This window comes from Dendrobates tinctorius, unplaced genomic scaffold (genome assembly GCF_039654945.1).
Source record: "Dendrobates tinctorius isolate UK_male_01 unplaced genomic scaffold, ASM3965494v1 ptg000016l, whole genome shotgun sequence".
Classification (NCBI taxonomy): Eukaryota; Metazoa; Chordata; class Amphibia; order Anura; family Dendrobatidae; genus Dendrobates; species Dendrobates tinctorius.
In genome coordinates, this window is record NW_027361684.1 from 34,721,270 (window position 1) to 34,737,902 (window position 16,633).

The window sequence follows — 16,633 nt, forward strand, 5'->3', positions numbered from 1 at the left end:
CCCCAGCGTTGACAGATCTGGTAAAAAATCTCGGGATGGAGAGACCACTCCCCCGAGTCCATTCCTTGCCTGCTGAGGAAGTCGGCTTCCCAGTTTTCTACACCCGGAATGTGGACCGCAGAAAGTACCGACCTCGTGTCTTCCGCCCAGCGGAGGATATGCGCCACTTCTCTCATCGCCTGGGCGCTGCGGGTCCCGCCTTGGTGGTTCACGTATGCCACGGCCGTGGCATTGTCCGACTGTATCCGTATGTGCGAGGCTGCAAGCAATTGATGAAAGGCTCTCAGTGCCAAGAGGATGGCCCTGATTTCCAGAATATTGATGGGCAATGTCACTTCCCTCGGTGACCACTTGCCTTGTGCCCTGTGATGTAGGTGCACCGCCCCCCAGCCTGTCAGGCTTGCATCGGTAGTCAGGATCTTCCATTGTCCTGAGAGAAAGGGCTTCCCTCGTATAAGCGAGGTTGGTTTGAGCCACCAATGCAGGGACCTCCTGGTTGACGACATCAACCTGAACTCCCTGTCGAGGGAAAAGGGATTCCTGTCCCAAGATCTGAGTATGGCTAGTTGAAGGACCCTGAGATGAAACTGGGCAAATGGCACTGCCTCTATTGCTGCTGCCATCCGGCCGAGGACTCTCATGGCAAACCGGAGAGATCGAGGAGGACTGCGAAGGAGTGTGCGAACTCCCAGATGGATGGCCAGTGTCTTGTCCTTGGGAAGGAGCACCAGGCCCCTGGAGGTGTCGAATAACATTCCAAGGAATGTTAGAGTCTGACTTGGGATAGTCGACGATTTCTGTAGGTTGACTAGCCATCCCAGGCGACTCAGTGTGTCTATTGTGATTGAGACACTGACCTCGCAGTCTTTGAAAGTGGGAGACTTGATGAGGAGGTCGTCCAGGTATGGGATGACTAGAATGCCTCTTGAGTGCAGAACGTCCATGGTGGCTGCCACGACTTTGGTGAACGTTCTTGGAGCCGTGGCGAGTCCGAACGGAAGGGCGACAAACTGGTAGTGGTTTTGGTTGACCGCGAACCTGAGAAACCTTTGGTGGGCGGGAGCAATTGGTATGTGCAGATACGCATCCTGTATGTCTATGGAGGCAAGGTATTCTCCCCGCTCCATGGATGCAATGATGGACTGGAGGGACTCCATGCGGAAATGATGGACCCGCACGTAACTGTTGAGCTGTTTTAGGTCCAGTATGGGTCGGACGCTGCCTCCTTTCTTGGGGACTACGAACAGATTTCAGTAGAACCCTCGGAATCTCTCGTTCGCGGGAACCGGCACCACAACTCCTGCTTGAAGGAGAGAGGAGACCGCTTGGTGGAAAGCACGAGCCTTGTCTGGTGGTGTTGGAGGAATAGAAAGGAAGAACCGGTTCGGTGGAGCGGAAGTGAACTCTATCTTGTATCCGGAAGACACTATTTCCCTGACCCACCTGTCTTCTGTAATAGGCAGCCAGACTTGCTGGAAGAGTAAAAGTCGGCCACCTACTGGTGGGGTGTCTTCCGGAGTTCGGGAGTCATGATGAAGCGAAGTTCTGAGGTTTTCCTCCCTTGGGATTCGCTTGGCCTGCTTTCGACTGCCAAGACCTGTCCGGTCGCTGCTGCGTCCGTGGGTTGTCCCTGCGTGGAGAGCGGTTACGGTTTTGCGCTGGGCGCGAGACGGACCAGCCCGAGGAATTCCGAAAGGATCGGAATCGCGTCTGGTTTCTTCGTTTAAATGTGCGTTTTGGTTTTAGTTGAGGGAGAGAGGTATTCTTACCCCCAGTGGCATTGGCTATCAATGTGTCCAACTTTTCGCCGAAAAGTCTTCCAGTAGGATACGGAAGTCGCGTGAGGGACTTCTTTGATCCGCTTTCCATTCTCGCAGCCAGAGGATGCGTCGGATCGTGATGGCGTTTGATGCTATTCCCGCTACACCTCTTGCGGAATCCAGGGCTGCTACCACGGCTATCTGGACCGCTTGGTCCGAGAGCTCGGGATTTGAAGCTTGAAGACCCTCCTGTAGTTTTTTGGCCCAAGCCAGGATGGCCTTGGCCGCCCAAACTGAAGCAAACGCAGGGCCCAGAGAGGCGCCTGCCGCTTCGAAAATAGAACGAGCCATGCGTTCTACTTGCCGGTCTGCTGTGTCCCTGAGAGTTGAGCTATCTGGCAGAGAGAGTAAGGTCTGCGCTGCTAGCCTAGAAACCGGGGGGTCCACTTCAGGTGGATCTGTCCATTGTTTGGTGTCTGTCTGTGTGAAGGGGTACTTCGCTTCCAAATATTTGCGATTAGCAAATTTTTTCTCAGGCTGCGCAAACTGTTTGGTAAGTATTTTCTCAAACTCATGGTGATTAGGGAAGACCTTAGGTGGTTTCTGAACACTTTCGAAGCAAATCCTATGTTCTGGGACTTCCGGGGCCGCCTCTGGAATTTTTAGCACCCGATGAATGGCAGAGATTATGTCCTCAACTAGCGCTGTATTGCTAGGGGGAGAAGGTACCACGGACCTCTCCGTTTCGTTATCTGAGTCGGAGTCACAGATGCCCTCCGAATCCTATGCCTCGATAAGGTGATCCCTGGAGGGCGACCTGGGGCGGGGGTCTTCTGTGGTGGGGGATCTCTGTGGTAAATTGCACTGTCTGTGACAGGGGACTGCCTAGGAGACCTGGAATGACGCTGTCTCTCCCTGGGGGGGGACGACTCAGGTGATCGAGACCTGTGGGTCCGCTTACGTCTGTGAGAGTCAGAAGCAGCATGTTCCTGAGACAAGCTGTCCGTTTGCTGTGTAACGTCCATAGCTGGGGCCCGACTCTGCAGAGCTTGCAGCAATGTGGCAGTTAGGTTGTCTATGGACTGTGTCATAGACTGTGACATCTGAGTTGCCCATTCCGGCGTGGCCTCTGACACTGAAGCGTCAGTAGGGACTCCCTGGGGTTCTGACCCAGAGTTCTGGATGCAGTCCCGGCAGTGCGGATACGTGCTGCCACTAGGGAGCGTGGCTTTGCAGGCTGTGCAGAATGCATAGAAACATTCCTGCCTGGTTCTCTTCCTTGAGCCCGGCATAGTGCACAGAGGCTGGCTATCAGGGATCGTACAGGGGTGGCTACGCAGAGGGAACCCACAGAGAGCCTTCTAGGAAGTATGGATTCACAGCTGAGTAATGAGAACCCAGCTGTGAGCTTACCCCACCGGTGTGCCCCTAGGTCCAGCGCCGACAGATCCCAGTTCTATGCCCCCCGTAGACCGCTGTGATGCTCCTCTCCTGGATCTCATCCAAAAAAAAGATGGCCACCGGGACGCTGAGGAGAGGGAGGAGGGGGCGGAGAGCTGAAAAGGGCGCGCTGGGCTGTGTAAAAACGCGCCCTTTCTGCCTCAATCCGCCCCTTCTATGACACTCTAGCGTGTCATTTTAGACATCCGGTCTAAATTAGAGGCCTGATGCCCAGGAGGGCTCCAGAGTGGCGCGGTAGTCCGGGGGGGGGGGGGCGGATTTGTACCAAACCCCCCCTTAATGGTCGACTGGATAGCGGTGGGGGTAGCGGGGGAAGCAGTTCTTGTATGGGGGGCCCCTGGAGCGCTATGGAGCTGCTGCTGCTGCAGAGACAGGGACGCAGAAATGCCCCGTCTCTGCTGTGCCATACCAGTCCGCACCCTCCCCCTGCCCCAACAGGATCCCTCAGCTGGTCTGGGGTCCCTGGAAGCTGCGGAATGATGCCTATTCTTCGACCCTACCTGAGGCGTCTCAACCTAATGCCCCCTGCGGGGGATTAGGGAGGGTGCGTCTGTCACCGTCAGGGGGTCTTCATCCTTGCCTCAACCCCAACCCAGACCCCAAAGGAGGGGAAGGAGGGGGGGGGGGACTCAACTTCGGACCCGTACCCGCAGGACTGGGGAAGGAGCGACATGGGGAATAGCCATCTCAACTTCAACCGGGTACCCCTAAAAAGGGGGCCAAGGAAGGAGCCATGCCGGGAGTCTCGCTGGAGACCCACTTTTCTTCATCTGTTCCTGATGGAAAAAAAAAAAAGAACGGAAAAAAAGGTGTGCCTCCTTGCGACACTAAGCAAAAACTGGAGAAGGCTGACGCCGTCCAGGGGTGTATACTGCAGAGGAGGAGCCAAAGTTAATCTTTTTCAGATTATGCATAGTGTCGCCTCCTAGTGGACAGCAGCATAACACCCATGGTTCTGTGTCCCCCAATGAGGCGACAGAGTAAACGCTAGTGTGAAACCAGCCTAAGTACCGCCTGACGCCAGGACTGGTGTCAAGACGTAATCTTTCATTGCATGCGCCTCAGCATTCAGTAGTGAGCACTGGGTGTGCGTGCTCACAGGGCCAGCGGCCATCAAAATACAAATGCAGGTCCAAGCACTGAGGTCCCTGGGAATCTGCTTAGAGGCCAGAAAAAAGGTCATCAAGGGTCGTAAACAGCCTGCAGGTCTGAGGTTCCTCATCCCTGCTTAAACCATTATATATATTGACCCTTCACTTGTTGCTTTTGGTGTGTGTGTATGCAGGAAACATCAACCTAAATGCCAATTCCCATAACATAGGTATACAAATAGGAATGAGCGGACCAGTCTCTCTCTCTCACTCACTCACTCCCAAAGTGTAAAATGTACTTCCAGGAGAAGCCCGTGTTCAGAGTCCAGCATCAGTTTGGGACTGCTCATCTCTATATACAAATAAATAACCATTCTCATGAATTCTTGCAGCTATATTTGCCTGGTAAGGCCACATTTATTACGATTACATTTTTCCCTATGAACAGCATATAATAAAAATAAAAGTCACAAATACTAGTAGCCTAATGACTTACCCTCAAATTGTCTGGCCAGCAGATTTCCAAGCCACCTTTCCAGCAAAGGAGTGATCCCACGCATGAAGAACAGCCAGACTCTCCAGCCTGCCGCCCAGAAGCCGCAGCCAGGTCCTTTTCCAACAGGGCCCTAAACAGAACAAAGAAAGGGTTTTAAAATTGTGACACAGGTAAAACATTTTTAGTAGAATGGTTATTAACATGCAAAACTCACTGTATTGAATCTGTAGTAGATGAGATGTTTCAAGTCTTTGCACATTCGGATTTGTCTCATGAGTTTGTACTTGTATCTGTACATTCCCGTTAGCTGCCCGACATGGGCAAAGATGTACTGCAAACCGTCTGCTAGCTGGTAATGGAAATATAATTAGTACATTTCTATGACACACATTTATCATATGTAAGATGTTCCGAGAAACCACTGCTAGTCACAGTCCACTACTAATAATCACCTGGAAAGCGTCAACATTTCCCAACCTGTACTGCACATGGCTATCTACAACCAGTTTGGTCAGACGCAGAACTTCTCGGCACAAGTGGAAAGCGTTGCCAAACCGAGATTTCTTACGCTCCTAGATGGAAAAAAAAAATGCAAACAATCACTAATTGTTTTAATTTAAAAAGTAATTGTTCCTTCCAGAATAAACTATCTTGTGTGAAAATGAGGATTAACACCATTTCTGGCCATTTTATGACTAGTATCCTGAATTGTCACCAGTTTTTCCCCTTTGTAGGCCCTCTGTCTTTCTCTCTCTTTATTTGCAATCAACTCCTACTCTCCTCCACACTTATTCGTTCCTCACACAATCGCCTCCAAGATTTCTCCTGAATATCCCCTATCCTCTGGAATGCCATGCCTCAACATGTCCGATTATCCACCACCCTCGGATCCTTCAAACGGAACCTGAAAACCCATCTTTTCAGGAAAGCTTAGACTGCAATAACCATTCTGCCGCCTCACCACCGTCCGAGCTGCCGCACCTCCGACCTTCTGTCTTTTCCCCGCTATCCTGTAGAATGTAAGTCCGCAAGGACAGGGTCTTCTCCCCTCTGTACCAGTCTGTCATTGTAAATTTGTTGTGGAAACTTGTTTACTGTTAACGATATCTATAACTTTGTATGTAACCCCCCTTCTCATGTACAGCACCATGGAATTCATGGCGCTATATAAAAAAAAAATAATAATAATAATAAATATTATTATTATTATTATTATTATTATTATTATTATTATTATTATTAACTCTGAGCTGGTGGGAATAGGTTAATGGTTGTGATCATTCCCATACACAGCCATGAAGGATTCCTGCTATTTATTCTTTTAGCACACAGAAAAGTAGCAGTGGCACGGAGGACATAATACTGCAGTCCTGAGCTGTCTAGATGTGAATCAAGCTCTAATGGGAGTTAAAAGACTTGTCAGAAAGCTCAGTATCATTTTTGCATGTCTCCCTGTGCACGTTTCCTCACCTCACCAGAGTATAGTGGGCTATGTTCCATAACATCCCATGAAGCTAGAAGTCCATCTTGTCTGAGCAAAATGGATTTGAGCATTTTTTTTTTTTTCAGTGTAGATGACAAGTTCAGGAGGGAGAGGCTAGATGAAGAAGTGGCTCATAAGTGGGGAAGGAAGCAGATTTCTCTGCATAAATCAATAGTACAGACACTAATATATCTTATCAAATATAAAAAGGAGGAAATTTCAGGAAGTTAAATAAGCTGTGAATAGTTGGAGGTCATCAGATCTAACATTTATGGACCAACAATGGGTAATATTAGGAATAATTTCCACACGCTTTATGTTGAATATAGTTTAGGCTTTCAGAATTAGTACTTTCATCAGGTAATAAGTATGGAGAGCCTACCTTTGTGGTCAGTGTTTTCACAGGTTTCAGATTGAAGTTATAGTCCAAATGAAGATAGTTAAGGTTCTTTCTGTGAATCAACAGGTTTAACATGTTGTAGCCCTGCCGGCACACCTGTAGCCCCACTTCAACCCAGTCTAGCTTTGTGGACTGGAAGAACTTTGTTGCTTTGAATGACCGGAAAAGATATCTGAGAAAAAAAAAATTGAAATATTGATAAATAATGCAGTTTAATTAAGCAACAAAAATCAATGAACTAAAACCGGTTTGCATACCTCTTCTTCTGTGCTTTGGGTGGTCTGTGTTTGAGAGCGTTGAGAACATAATACTTCAGAAGTTTTTGGTAAGACACTCTAACTTTGACTGGCTGACCTGCAGGACAATGCTCACGATACCTAGGATAAATACAATATTAAATTACATGTATAAAGCACAACCTTTTTGTTTCCTAGAATTACAGCACTTACCAATTCTTTACAAGTGGTATGTCAACAGCCCGCCGAGTTCTACCAGACCGGAGATTGAATGGACGTGGAGCCCAAAGTAACGCAATGCCATTGGCGGTGTTGTCTGTATACAGAGGTGTTTCTTTGAGGAAGGGCTCAACATATTCTGGCAACTCAAACTCTTCATCATCATCCGGTAAGGGCTCTTGACTCTGAGAAGACAAAGATAAGAAACCACTCAGCCCATTTGCATTATAAGAAATGGTGACAGAAAGCTATAGGAAAAAACACAAGCAAAAAGTTATAGTTGTCCTAAAAAAAAAAAAAAAAAAAAAAAAAATTTCACTGCATTTTTTCATTTAAATTGACATCTCCTTCTCTTGATTCTGCACCACTGATTCTAGAACTGTTTTTTTTTTCTTCTGTGCCCCTCCATTCTAGAGTTATGCTTTCTGAAAATAAATGGTGCAAATTTTCCCTGTACAGCATCAAACTTGTGGGTGTTTACTTTTTCTCCTGTTTGATGTTGGCCAATCAAAACTCAACCACGCCCACAGAGTTCTATGGTATACGCCCAGTTTGTGGGAGGAAAAATTTGCATCTACATTTCCAGGGAAGGAGCATAACTTTGGAACGAAAGGGTGCAAAAGAAAAAGAAAAGGAGATTTTTGTGTACTCACCGTAAAATCTCTTAGCCTCTAATTGGGGGACACAGAACCATGGGTGCTGTCCACTAGGAGGTGACACTATGCATAATCTGAAAAAGATTAACTATGGCTCCTCCTCTGCAGTATACACCCCTGGACGGCGTCAGCCTTCTCCAGTTTTGTGCAAAAGCATTAGGAGGATGTTAACAGAAATAACATAACTATGCCTGTAATAAGGCTACCATGTACGAGCTCAAAGAAAAATATGAGAACTCAACCGTAACAACGGCCCGTAAGGGCAACAGGGTGGGAGCGGTGTCCCCCAATTAGAGGCTAAGAGAAAGAGATTTTACGGTGAGTACACAAAAATCTCCTTTACTCTGTCGCCTCATTGGGGGATACAGAACCATGGGACGTCTCAAAGCAGTCCCTGGGTGGGAAGCAATGAACAAATATTGTGCAGACAGGTCCCTAAACTTGGGGCACCTCCGCCTGCAGAACCAGTCTACCCAGGCTCGCGTCCGCTGAAGACTGGGTATGGACTCTGTAGTGTTTCGTAAACGTGTGTAGACTAGTCCAAGTGGCAGCCTTACACACTTGTTGTGCCGAAGCCTGGTGCCGAATGGCCCAGGAGGCCCCTACCGCCCGTGTAGAGTGTGCCGTAATACCGTCCGGAAGAGGAGAATTTTTAAGGCGGTAAGCCTCTTGTATGGTGGATTTGATCCACCTGGCAAGGGTAGCTTTGGAAGCCGGAAGACCCTGACGGACACCTTCCGGAAGAAGGAAAAGGGAATCAGACCTCCGGAAGGGCGCAGTCCTAGACACGTATATACGCAATGCCCTGACGAGGTCAAGCGTATGCAGAGCCTTCTCCACTCTATGAACCGGGCAAAGGGATGGCAGAGAAATTTCCTCATTAAGGTGGAAGTTGGACACAACCTTCGGAAGGATGGGACCGTACGGAGAACCACCTTGTCCTGGTGAAAAGCCAGGAAGGGCTGTCTGCAGGAGAGTGCTGACAGTTCAGACACCCTGCGTAGCGAAGTAATTGCCACCAGAAAGACCACCTTCTGGGATAGAAGGCGGAGTGGGACTTCCTTAACCCTCCGTTAGGAACAATGGATCTGACAGGCGCAGTTCTTCTACTTTCATTTCTCCCTTCTCACCAGATTTTCAGGAAACCCCCTCCCTCTAGATAGTCTCCTGGCTCTAGCTGCTGTGTGAAACCTGATACCACAGTTGGTCTGCAGAGCTTCAGGAAGGAAGATATAGCTGTGCTGGCTTCTCAGGCTCATTGGTCCCGAACACATCACACTTTCTAAGGTTGGTATGTAATGTTTTTAGTCATTACTATTGTTTATTTAGCTTGTTTTATGAATGGATAGAGAAAGGTTTGTGGATATTTCATATAAATAAGGCAGATTTTCTTACAAATGAAAGTGTACTTCTCAGGAGTTTTGAAATTTGTGTATATCAAAGTTATTACTTTTATGTTGAGTAAATGGGTTTGTTTTGCACCTGATAATGTGTAGTCTCTTTTATTACATCCCTATGAAGGTCTCTGATCACTTTTAGATCACTGAAATTGAGAAAATTAGATATTCTAGGCATTTTTCTAGCCTGCGCTTGACAGGCACATTGTTCCATTACGAGTTAGTGCGAATATTGTTCCTGACGGAGGGTTAAGGGGTTCGAAAGGTGGTCCCTGCAATGCTGTGAGGACCAGGTTGAGGTCCCACGTTTCCAGTGGATGTCTGTAGGGGGGAACCAAATCGGGAAACCCCCTGAAGAAAGGTCCTTACTTGCAGCCTGTTAGCAATGCGTCTCTGAAAAAACACAGAGCGCTGACACCTGTCCCTTAAGCGAGCCGAGGGACAGCTTGGCGTCCAAACCCGATTGGAGAAACCCAAGTACTTTGGGAAGGGAATAAGGGAGTGGGCTCTGGCTGCGAGATTTGCACCAGGTAAAGAAGGCTCTCCAAGTACGGTAATAAATCTTGGCGGAGGCTGGCTTCCGTGCCCTGATCATGGTTCTAATGACATCTGGTGAGAGCCCTGCCTGGGTTAGAACCCAGGTCTCAAGGGCCACGCCGTCAAATTGAGAGCCCCCGAGTTCTGGTGGTAGAACAGGCCTTGTGACAGAAGATCAGGACGGTCGGGGAGACGCCAGGGGGCGTCTGCTGTAAGTTGTACGATGTCAGCGTACCATGTACGTCTGGGCCAGTCCGGCGCGATTAGGATGGTTGGAACTCCCTCTTGTTTGATCTTCCTCACCACTCTGGATATGAGGGGGAGAGGTGGAAAGATGTACAGAAGCTGGAACTGGGTCCAGACCTGAACCAGGGCATCTGCTCCGAGCGACCGCGGATCGTGTGTTCTGGCCATGAACTTGGAGACCTTGGCATTGAGATGGGATGCCATGAGGTCCACGTCCGGGGTCCCCCAGCAATGGCAGATCTGGCGAAAAATTTCGGGGTGGAGAGACCACTCTCCCGAATCCATTCCTCGTCTCCTGAGGAAGTCGGCTTCCCAGTTGTCCACACCCGGGATGTGGACCGCAGAGAGTACCGACCCCGTGTCTTCCGCCCAGTGGAGAATATGTATCACCTCTTTCATCGCCTGAGTACTGCGGGTGCCGCCTTGGTGGTTCACATATGCCAATGCCGTGGCATTGTCTGACTGTACTCTGATATGAGAGGCAGCCAGTAAGTGACGAAAGGCTCTCAACGCCAGGAAGATGGCCCGAACTTCCAGGATACTGATAGGCATGTTCGCTTCCACTGGTGACCACTTGCCCTGTAATGTAGGTGCACCGCACCCCAACCCGTCAGGCTCGCGTCGGGTGGTAAGGACCTTCCATTGACCTGTGAGAAAGGATTTCCCCATTGCAAGCGAGATTGGCTTGAGCCACCAGTGCAGGGACCTCCTGGTTGACGATGTTAGTCGGAACTCCCTGTCGAGGGAAAAAGGGTTCCTGTCCCAGGACCTGAGAATGGCTAGTTGGAGAGGCCTGAGGTGAAACTGGGCAAATGGGACTGCTTCCATTGCTGCCGCCATCCTGCCGAGCTCTCTCATGGCAATCCGGAGAGATCGCTGGGGCTGCGGAGGAGGATGCGAACTCCTAGGCGGAGAGCCAATGCCTTGACCTTAGGAACGAGCACCAGACCCCTGGAGGTGTTGAATAGCATCCCCAGGAAGGTCAGAGACTGACTCTGGGTAGTCGATGACTTTTGTAGGTTGACTAACCAGCCCAGGCGACTCAGAGTGTTGATTGTGATTGAGACGCTGATCTCGCAGTCTTTAAAGTGGATGCCTTGATGAGGAGATCGTCCAGGTATGGAACGACTACTATGCCTCTGGAGTGTAGAACGTCCATGGTGGCTGCCATGATCTTGGTAAACGTTCTTGGAGCCGTGACGAGTCCGAACGGGAGAGCCACGAACTGGTAGTGGTCCTGATTGATTGTGAACCTGAGAAATCTTTGATGGGCGGGAGCAATCGGTATATGCAGGTATGCGTCTTGTATGTCTATGGAGGCGAGATATTCTCCCTGCTCCATGGACGCAATGATGGACCGAAGGGACTCCATGCGAAAATGACGAACCCGTACGTGTTTATTGAGTTGTTTTAGGTCCAATATGGGCCGTACGCTGCCTCCTTTCTTGGGGACTACGAATAGATTGGAGTAGAACCCTCAGAAACACTCGGCTGCAGGAACCAGTACTATGACTCCTGCTTGGAGAAGGGAAGAAACCGCTTGGTGAAAGGCACGAGCCTTGGCTGGCGGGTTTGGGGGAACAGAGAGGAAGAATCGGTTCGGTGGGTTGGAAGTGAACGCTATCTTATATCCGGAAGACACTATTTCCCTGACCCACCTGTCTTCTGTAATAGGCAGCCAGACTTGCTGAAAGGGCAAAAGTTGTCCGCCTACGGATGGGATGTCTTCCGGAGTTAGTGAGTCATGATGAGGAGAAAGTCTGAGGTTTCCCTCCTTTGGGCTTCGACTGGCCTGCTTTTGACTGCCAGGTCTTGTCCGGCCTTTGCGGCGGCCATGAGTCATCCCTGCGCGGGGAACGGTTACGATTTTGTGCTGGACGCGAGACTGACCAGCCCGAAGAATTCCGAAAGGATCGGAATCGTGTTTGGTTAGGCCTTTTATAAGTGCGTTTAGGCTTTAGTGGGGGGAGAAAGGTACTCTTATCCAACGCCACCGGGGGTATGATTGCGTCCAACTTTTCACCGAAAAGCCGCCCAGAGGTACGGGAGGTGCGTGAGGGATTTCTTTGAGGCCGCATCCGCTTTCCATTCCCGCAGCCAGAGGATACGCCGAATGGTGATGGCGTTGGATGCTATCCCCGCTACACCCCTTGCAGAATCCAGAGCTGCATGAAGCATGTCATCTCCTACCACTGCTATTTGAACCGCTTGGTCCGACAGCTCAGGGGTTGATACATGGAGGCCGGCTTGTAATTTTTTTGGCCCAAGCCAGAATGGCCTTGGCAGCCCAAACTGAAGCGAACGCGGGAGCCAGGGAGGCCCCTGCAGCCTCAAAAATGGAACGAGCCATGCATTCAACCTGCCGGTCTGCTGCGTCCCTGAGGGTTAAGCTTTCCGGCAATGAGAGCAGGGTCTGTGCTGCTAGTCTAGAAACTGGGGGGTCCACTTCGGGTGGATCTGTCCATTCCTTGGTATCCTTCTGTGGGAAGGGATACCTTGCCTCGAAATATTTGCGATTGGCGAATTTTTTCTCAGGCTGTGAAAACTGCTTGTTAAGGATCGCCTTAAATTCTGGGTGATTAGAGAAGACCTTAGGTGGTTTCAGAACACCTTCAAAGGAAATCTTGTGTTCTGGCGCTTCTGGGGGCGGATCAGAAATATCCAGCACCCGATGAATGGAAGAGATTACGTCCTCGACTAGCGCTGTATTGCTAGGGGGAATTGGTATCAGGGACCCCTCCGTCTCGTTGTCTGAGTCGGAGTCACAGATGCCTTCCGAATCTTGTGTATTGCTGAGGCGTCCCCTGGTGGGTGAACCAGGGTGGAGGTTTTCTGTGGTTGGGGATCGCCGTGGAGATCCGCGTTTTCTGTCCCTGGTAGGGGACGGTCTAGGTGACCTGGAACTACGGTGTCTCTCCCTCGAGGGGGATGACCGTGTGCTATGGGATGACGCAGATGAACGCGATCTGTGGGACCGCTTGCGTCTGGGTGCGTCAGGAACAGCATGTCCCTGAGTCGCGCTCTCCCTTTGCTGGGTAACATTCATAGCCGAGGTATGACCCTGCAGAGCCTGAAGCAATGCGGAGGTTAGGTTATCTATAAACTGCGTCATAGATTGTGACATCTGGGTAGCCCATTCCGGCGTGGTAGCCGATACCGAGGCATTGGTAGGGGCTTCTTGGGGTTCTGACCCAGTATTCTGAATACCGGCCCGGCAGTGCGGGTACCTGCTGCCACTGGGTAGATTGGTTTTGCAGGCTGTGCAGAATGCATAAAAACAATCCTGCCTGGTTCTCTTGGACCTTGAGCCCGGCATAGTGCAAGAGTGCAGAAGGGCTGGCTATTGCAGAGGACCCTACAGGGGTGGCTATGCAAAGGAAACCTATAAAGGGAGCCTTATGGGAGATATGGACTTCACAGCTTAGTAAAAAACCCAGCTGTGATCTTACCCCACCAGTTTGACCCTAGGTCCAGCGCCGAAGATCCACAGTACTGTTCCCCCCGGAGACTGGCGTCCTGCTGAGCTCTCTGTCCTGCAGCAGAAATGGCCACCGAGAAAAGGGGAAAGAGAATAAGGGGAAGGGGAAGGAGAAGAAGGGGGCGGAGAGCTGAAAAAAAGCGCGCAGAGCTGTGTGGAAACACGACCTTTCTGCTTCAATCCGCCCCCTCTATGACACTGCAGAGTGTCATATTTGTCATCAGGGGGGCGGAGAGGAGGCGGTGGCGTCAGCTAGGTCGAAGCCGCGGCCTAAATTAAGTGCCTGATGCCCAGGAAGGCTCCAGGCCGGCGCAGAAGTCCCAGAGGGGGTCGGATCTGAACCGGACCCCCCGGATTGAAACGCAGGATAGCGGTAGGGTTATAAGCGGATGGGGTGCCCTGTGAGGGGTCCCCCTGAAGCACTATAGAGCTGGTGCTGCCGCAGAGACAGGGGCGCAGGGAGCCCTGTGTCTCTAATGTGCCATGCCTGCCTGCCTGCACTCCCCCCGGCCCAGACAGGAGCCCGCAGCTGTGCTGGGGTCCCTGGATGCAGCTGCAGTGTGCTGGCTCATTACTGGGAGCTGCAGAGAGCTGCCTGTAGAGACCCTACCTGAGGCGTCTCAACCTAATGCCCCCCGAGGGGGATTAGGGAGGGTGCTGCTGCATCAGGGGGCTTCATCCTCGACCCAGAACCCAAGGGAACTGGGGAAGGAGGGGGGCTCTCGACTTCGAACCAGCACCCGAGGGACTGGGGAAGGAGCTGCATGGGGAATAACCATCTTGACTTCAACCGGGCACCACATAATAGGGGAACGAGGAAGGAGCCATGTCGGGAGTCTCACAAGAGACCCACTTTTCTTCGTCTGTAATCCCGTCGAAAAAACGGGAGTGGAAAAAAAATCTATGCGACACTAAGCAAAAACTGGAGAAGGCTGACGCCGTCCGGGGGTGTATACGGCAGAGGAGGAGCCATAGTTAATCTTTTTCAGATTATGCATAGTGTCGCCTCCTAGTGGACAGCAGCATAACACCCATGGTTGTGTCCCCCAATGAGGCGACAGAGTAAAACAGTTTCAGAAACAGTGGAGCAGCAGCAATTGGGTAAGGTGCTCAGTTTAAATTAAAAACCCAGTGAAAAAATATCATTAAATAAGATGAAATGACAAATTGAAGTGCAATATTTGCGAACTGCAGTGCAAGCCAACGGTAAAGAAAAAACGTTTAGTAAGTGAAGAAAAAAAAATGGTGACATGGTTAACATTAGTGAGAACACGAGCTTACAGAAATGACTGATTCTACAATATTTGAGGTTGCGTACCTTTACAGAGTGTCTGTGTGATATGGGATTAATGAGAGGATCAAAATAAAATGCTGGAAGGTCAGGATCCTCCGTTTTAATGAACACCACATTTGGAGTGTGGTACCTGTAAGATGACAAAGAACACAGTCAGCAGCAAGTTTCTTGCAAATGTGGCTCAGCTTCACATAGGATGTGGATGGTGTCTAACCAAGTCAAGTGCACATGATGGGGCAGATTGTTGTACAGATAGGGGAATGCAATCTTGTACTCGGTGCGGATCGGCTGGCGAATAATGATTTTATTGATGTCATTGAATTCATTCCAGTCTTCATCCCTAAAGATGAATTTAAAAAAAGGTCAATTACCTAGAAATCAGTATATTAAGTCACAAAACCGCAGTGGAAAGCAAGCCTTCTCTTACTGTAAGTTAATGTCCCGAACCAAAGGCTCAAATTTGGGACCACCAGGAATCGCCATATTCAACGCCTTGGATGTGAAGAAGGCTTTCAAGTCAAACAAATAAAAGTAGTTATCATCCACTAGATCCGTGAGCAGCTGATTGGCCAGCCGGTACAATGTAGACATCATCGGAAGAGTGAACTGCCAGCGCTGGTATGTTGTACCATTTACATATCTGTAAGGAAAACCGAATAATAGATGGTTGAACATTATGCCTCGAGTAAAAGTGAATTTTCTAAAAGAGGACATTTAATAATACTCTTACTTTCTGTTGTCTCTAAGTGGCTGGTGATCATAGAACCAGTCCATGACCGGAGCGTCCTCCTCATTGTCCAGCTCTAGCTGAATGGCCTCCAGGGGCTCAACATCAAGGATGTTATCAGCGTAATCCAGAGGGGGCTCCTCATCATCAAAAGGAGGGAACCTCATCCTCTTAAAGTGTCGTCGATCTCGCTTTTCTCTTCTCATCATAATCCACATTGACCTGAGATAAAACATCAAAGAAAAATATAAGAAGACTACAAAAGGTGTAAACTACTAAATTCAGTGCTTTACTTCTAGCAATAGGTGGAGGTATAAGCTCATGGATGACAACAATCATCTAATGACACGCCTTTCACCTTAAATCGGTTTGTCATGCCTCAGCAGAAAAATGTGAAGTACACACACTATCACTATTCCTCTGTATTCCAGTCTGTTGTGGACTTGCAGATTGCTTGGACATCTGCCTCGATCCACAAGTATCCCAACACCAAACTCGGACAGAGTCCAGCAATGTACAGCTGATCACATAAGACTTAACACTCTTTTTGTGATGAATAATTCAGAGGTGTAGGGTGGCTATATAATTCAGCCCTGGATGTGCAATAGAATCCTCTAAAGAATCCTAGAGGAAAAATGAGTTGGGAGGCACGTAATGGAAAATAGGGATTTTTGTGTACTCACCGTAAAATCCTTTTCTCTGAGCCAATCATTAGGGGACACAGAGACCGTGGGTGTTATGCTGCTGGCCACTAGGAGGACACTAAGTAAACCAGAAAAAAGTTAGCTCCTCCCCTGCAGTATACACCCTCTCAATGGCTGAGATTCTCCAGTTCGGTGAAAAAAGCAGTAGGAGCATAAACAGTTAACAATAACCATAACAATATCAACGCCTAAGAATGCTACAGTGGGCCAATAGGCTAAAAAGGGTGGGTGCAGTGTCCCCCAATGATTGGCTCGGAGAAAAGGATTTTACGGTGAGTACACAAAAATCCCTATTTCTCCTACGCCTCATTGGGGGACACAGAGACCGTGGGACATCCTAAAGCAGTCCCTGGGTGGGGAGCATACATATGCTAATACCCCATGTACCACTGAGTGAACACCGTGGTACTGCCGATTGCAGGCAGCGTCTGCCGAGAGCTGCATCCAC

At 49.5% G+C, this 16,633-nt stretch overlaps 1 protein-coding gene across 1 annotated transcript in view; it reads right to left on the minus strand.

Annotated features, from left to right (window-relative positions):
• PRPF8 (pre-mRNA processing factor 8) overlaps nucleotides 1–16,633 on the minus strand; it is a 59,003-nt gene that overhangs the window by 23,908 nt on the left and 18,462 nt on the right. The window contains exons 5-14 of the mRNA XM_073565664.1: nucleotides 15,485–15,703; nucleotides 15,182–15,394; nucleotides 14,969–15,094; nucleotides 14,779–14,884; nucleotides 7,141–7,331; nucleotides 6,949–7,068; nucleotides 6,674–6,863; nucleotides 5,261–5,380; nucleotides 5,023–5,157; nucleotides 4,809–4,938 (exon numbers count right to left, since the gene is read on the minus strand). Of these exons, the coding sequence (XP_073421765.1) occupies nucleotides 4,809–4,938; nucleotides 5,023–5,157; nucleotides 5,261–5,380; nucleotides 6,674–6,863; nucleotides 6,949–7,068; nucleotides 7,141–7,331; nucleotides 14,779–14,884; nucleotides 14,969–15,094; nucleotides 15,182–15,394; nucleotides 15,485–15,703 (1,550 nt within the window). The remainder of the gene's footprint in view (nucleotides 1–4,808; nucleotides 4,939–5,022; nucleotides 5,158–5,260; nucleotides 5,381–6,673; nucleotides 6,864–6,948; nucleotides 7,069–7,140; nucleotides 7,332–14,778; nucleotides 14,885–14,968; nucleotides 15,095–15,181; nucleotides 15,395–15,484; nucleotides 15,704–16,633) is intronic.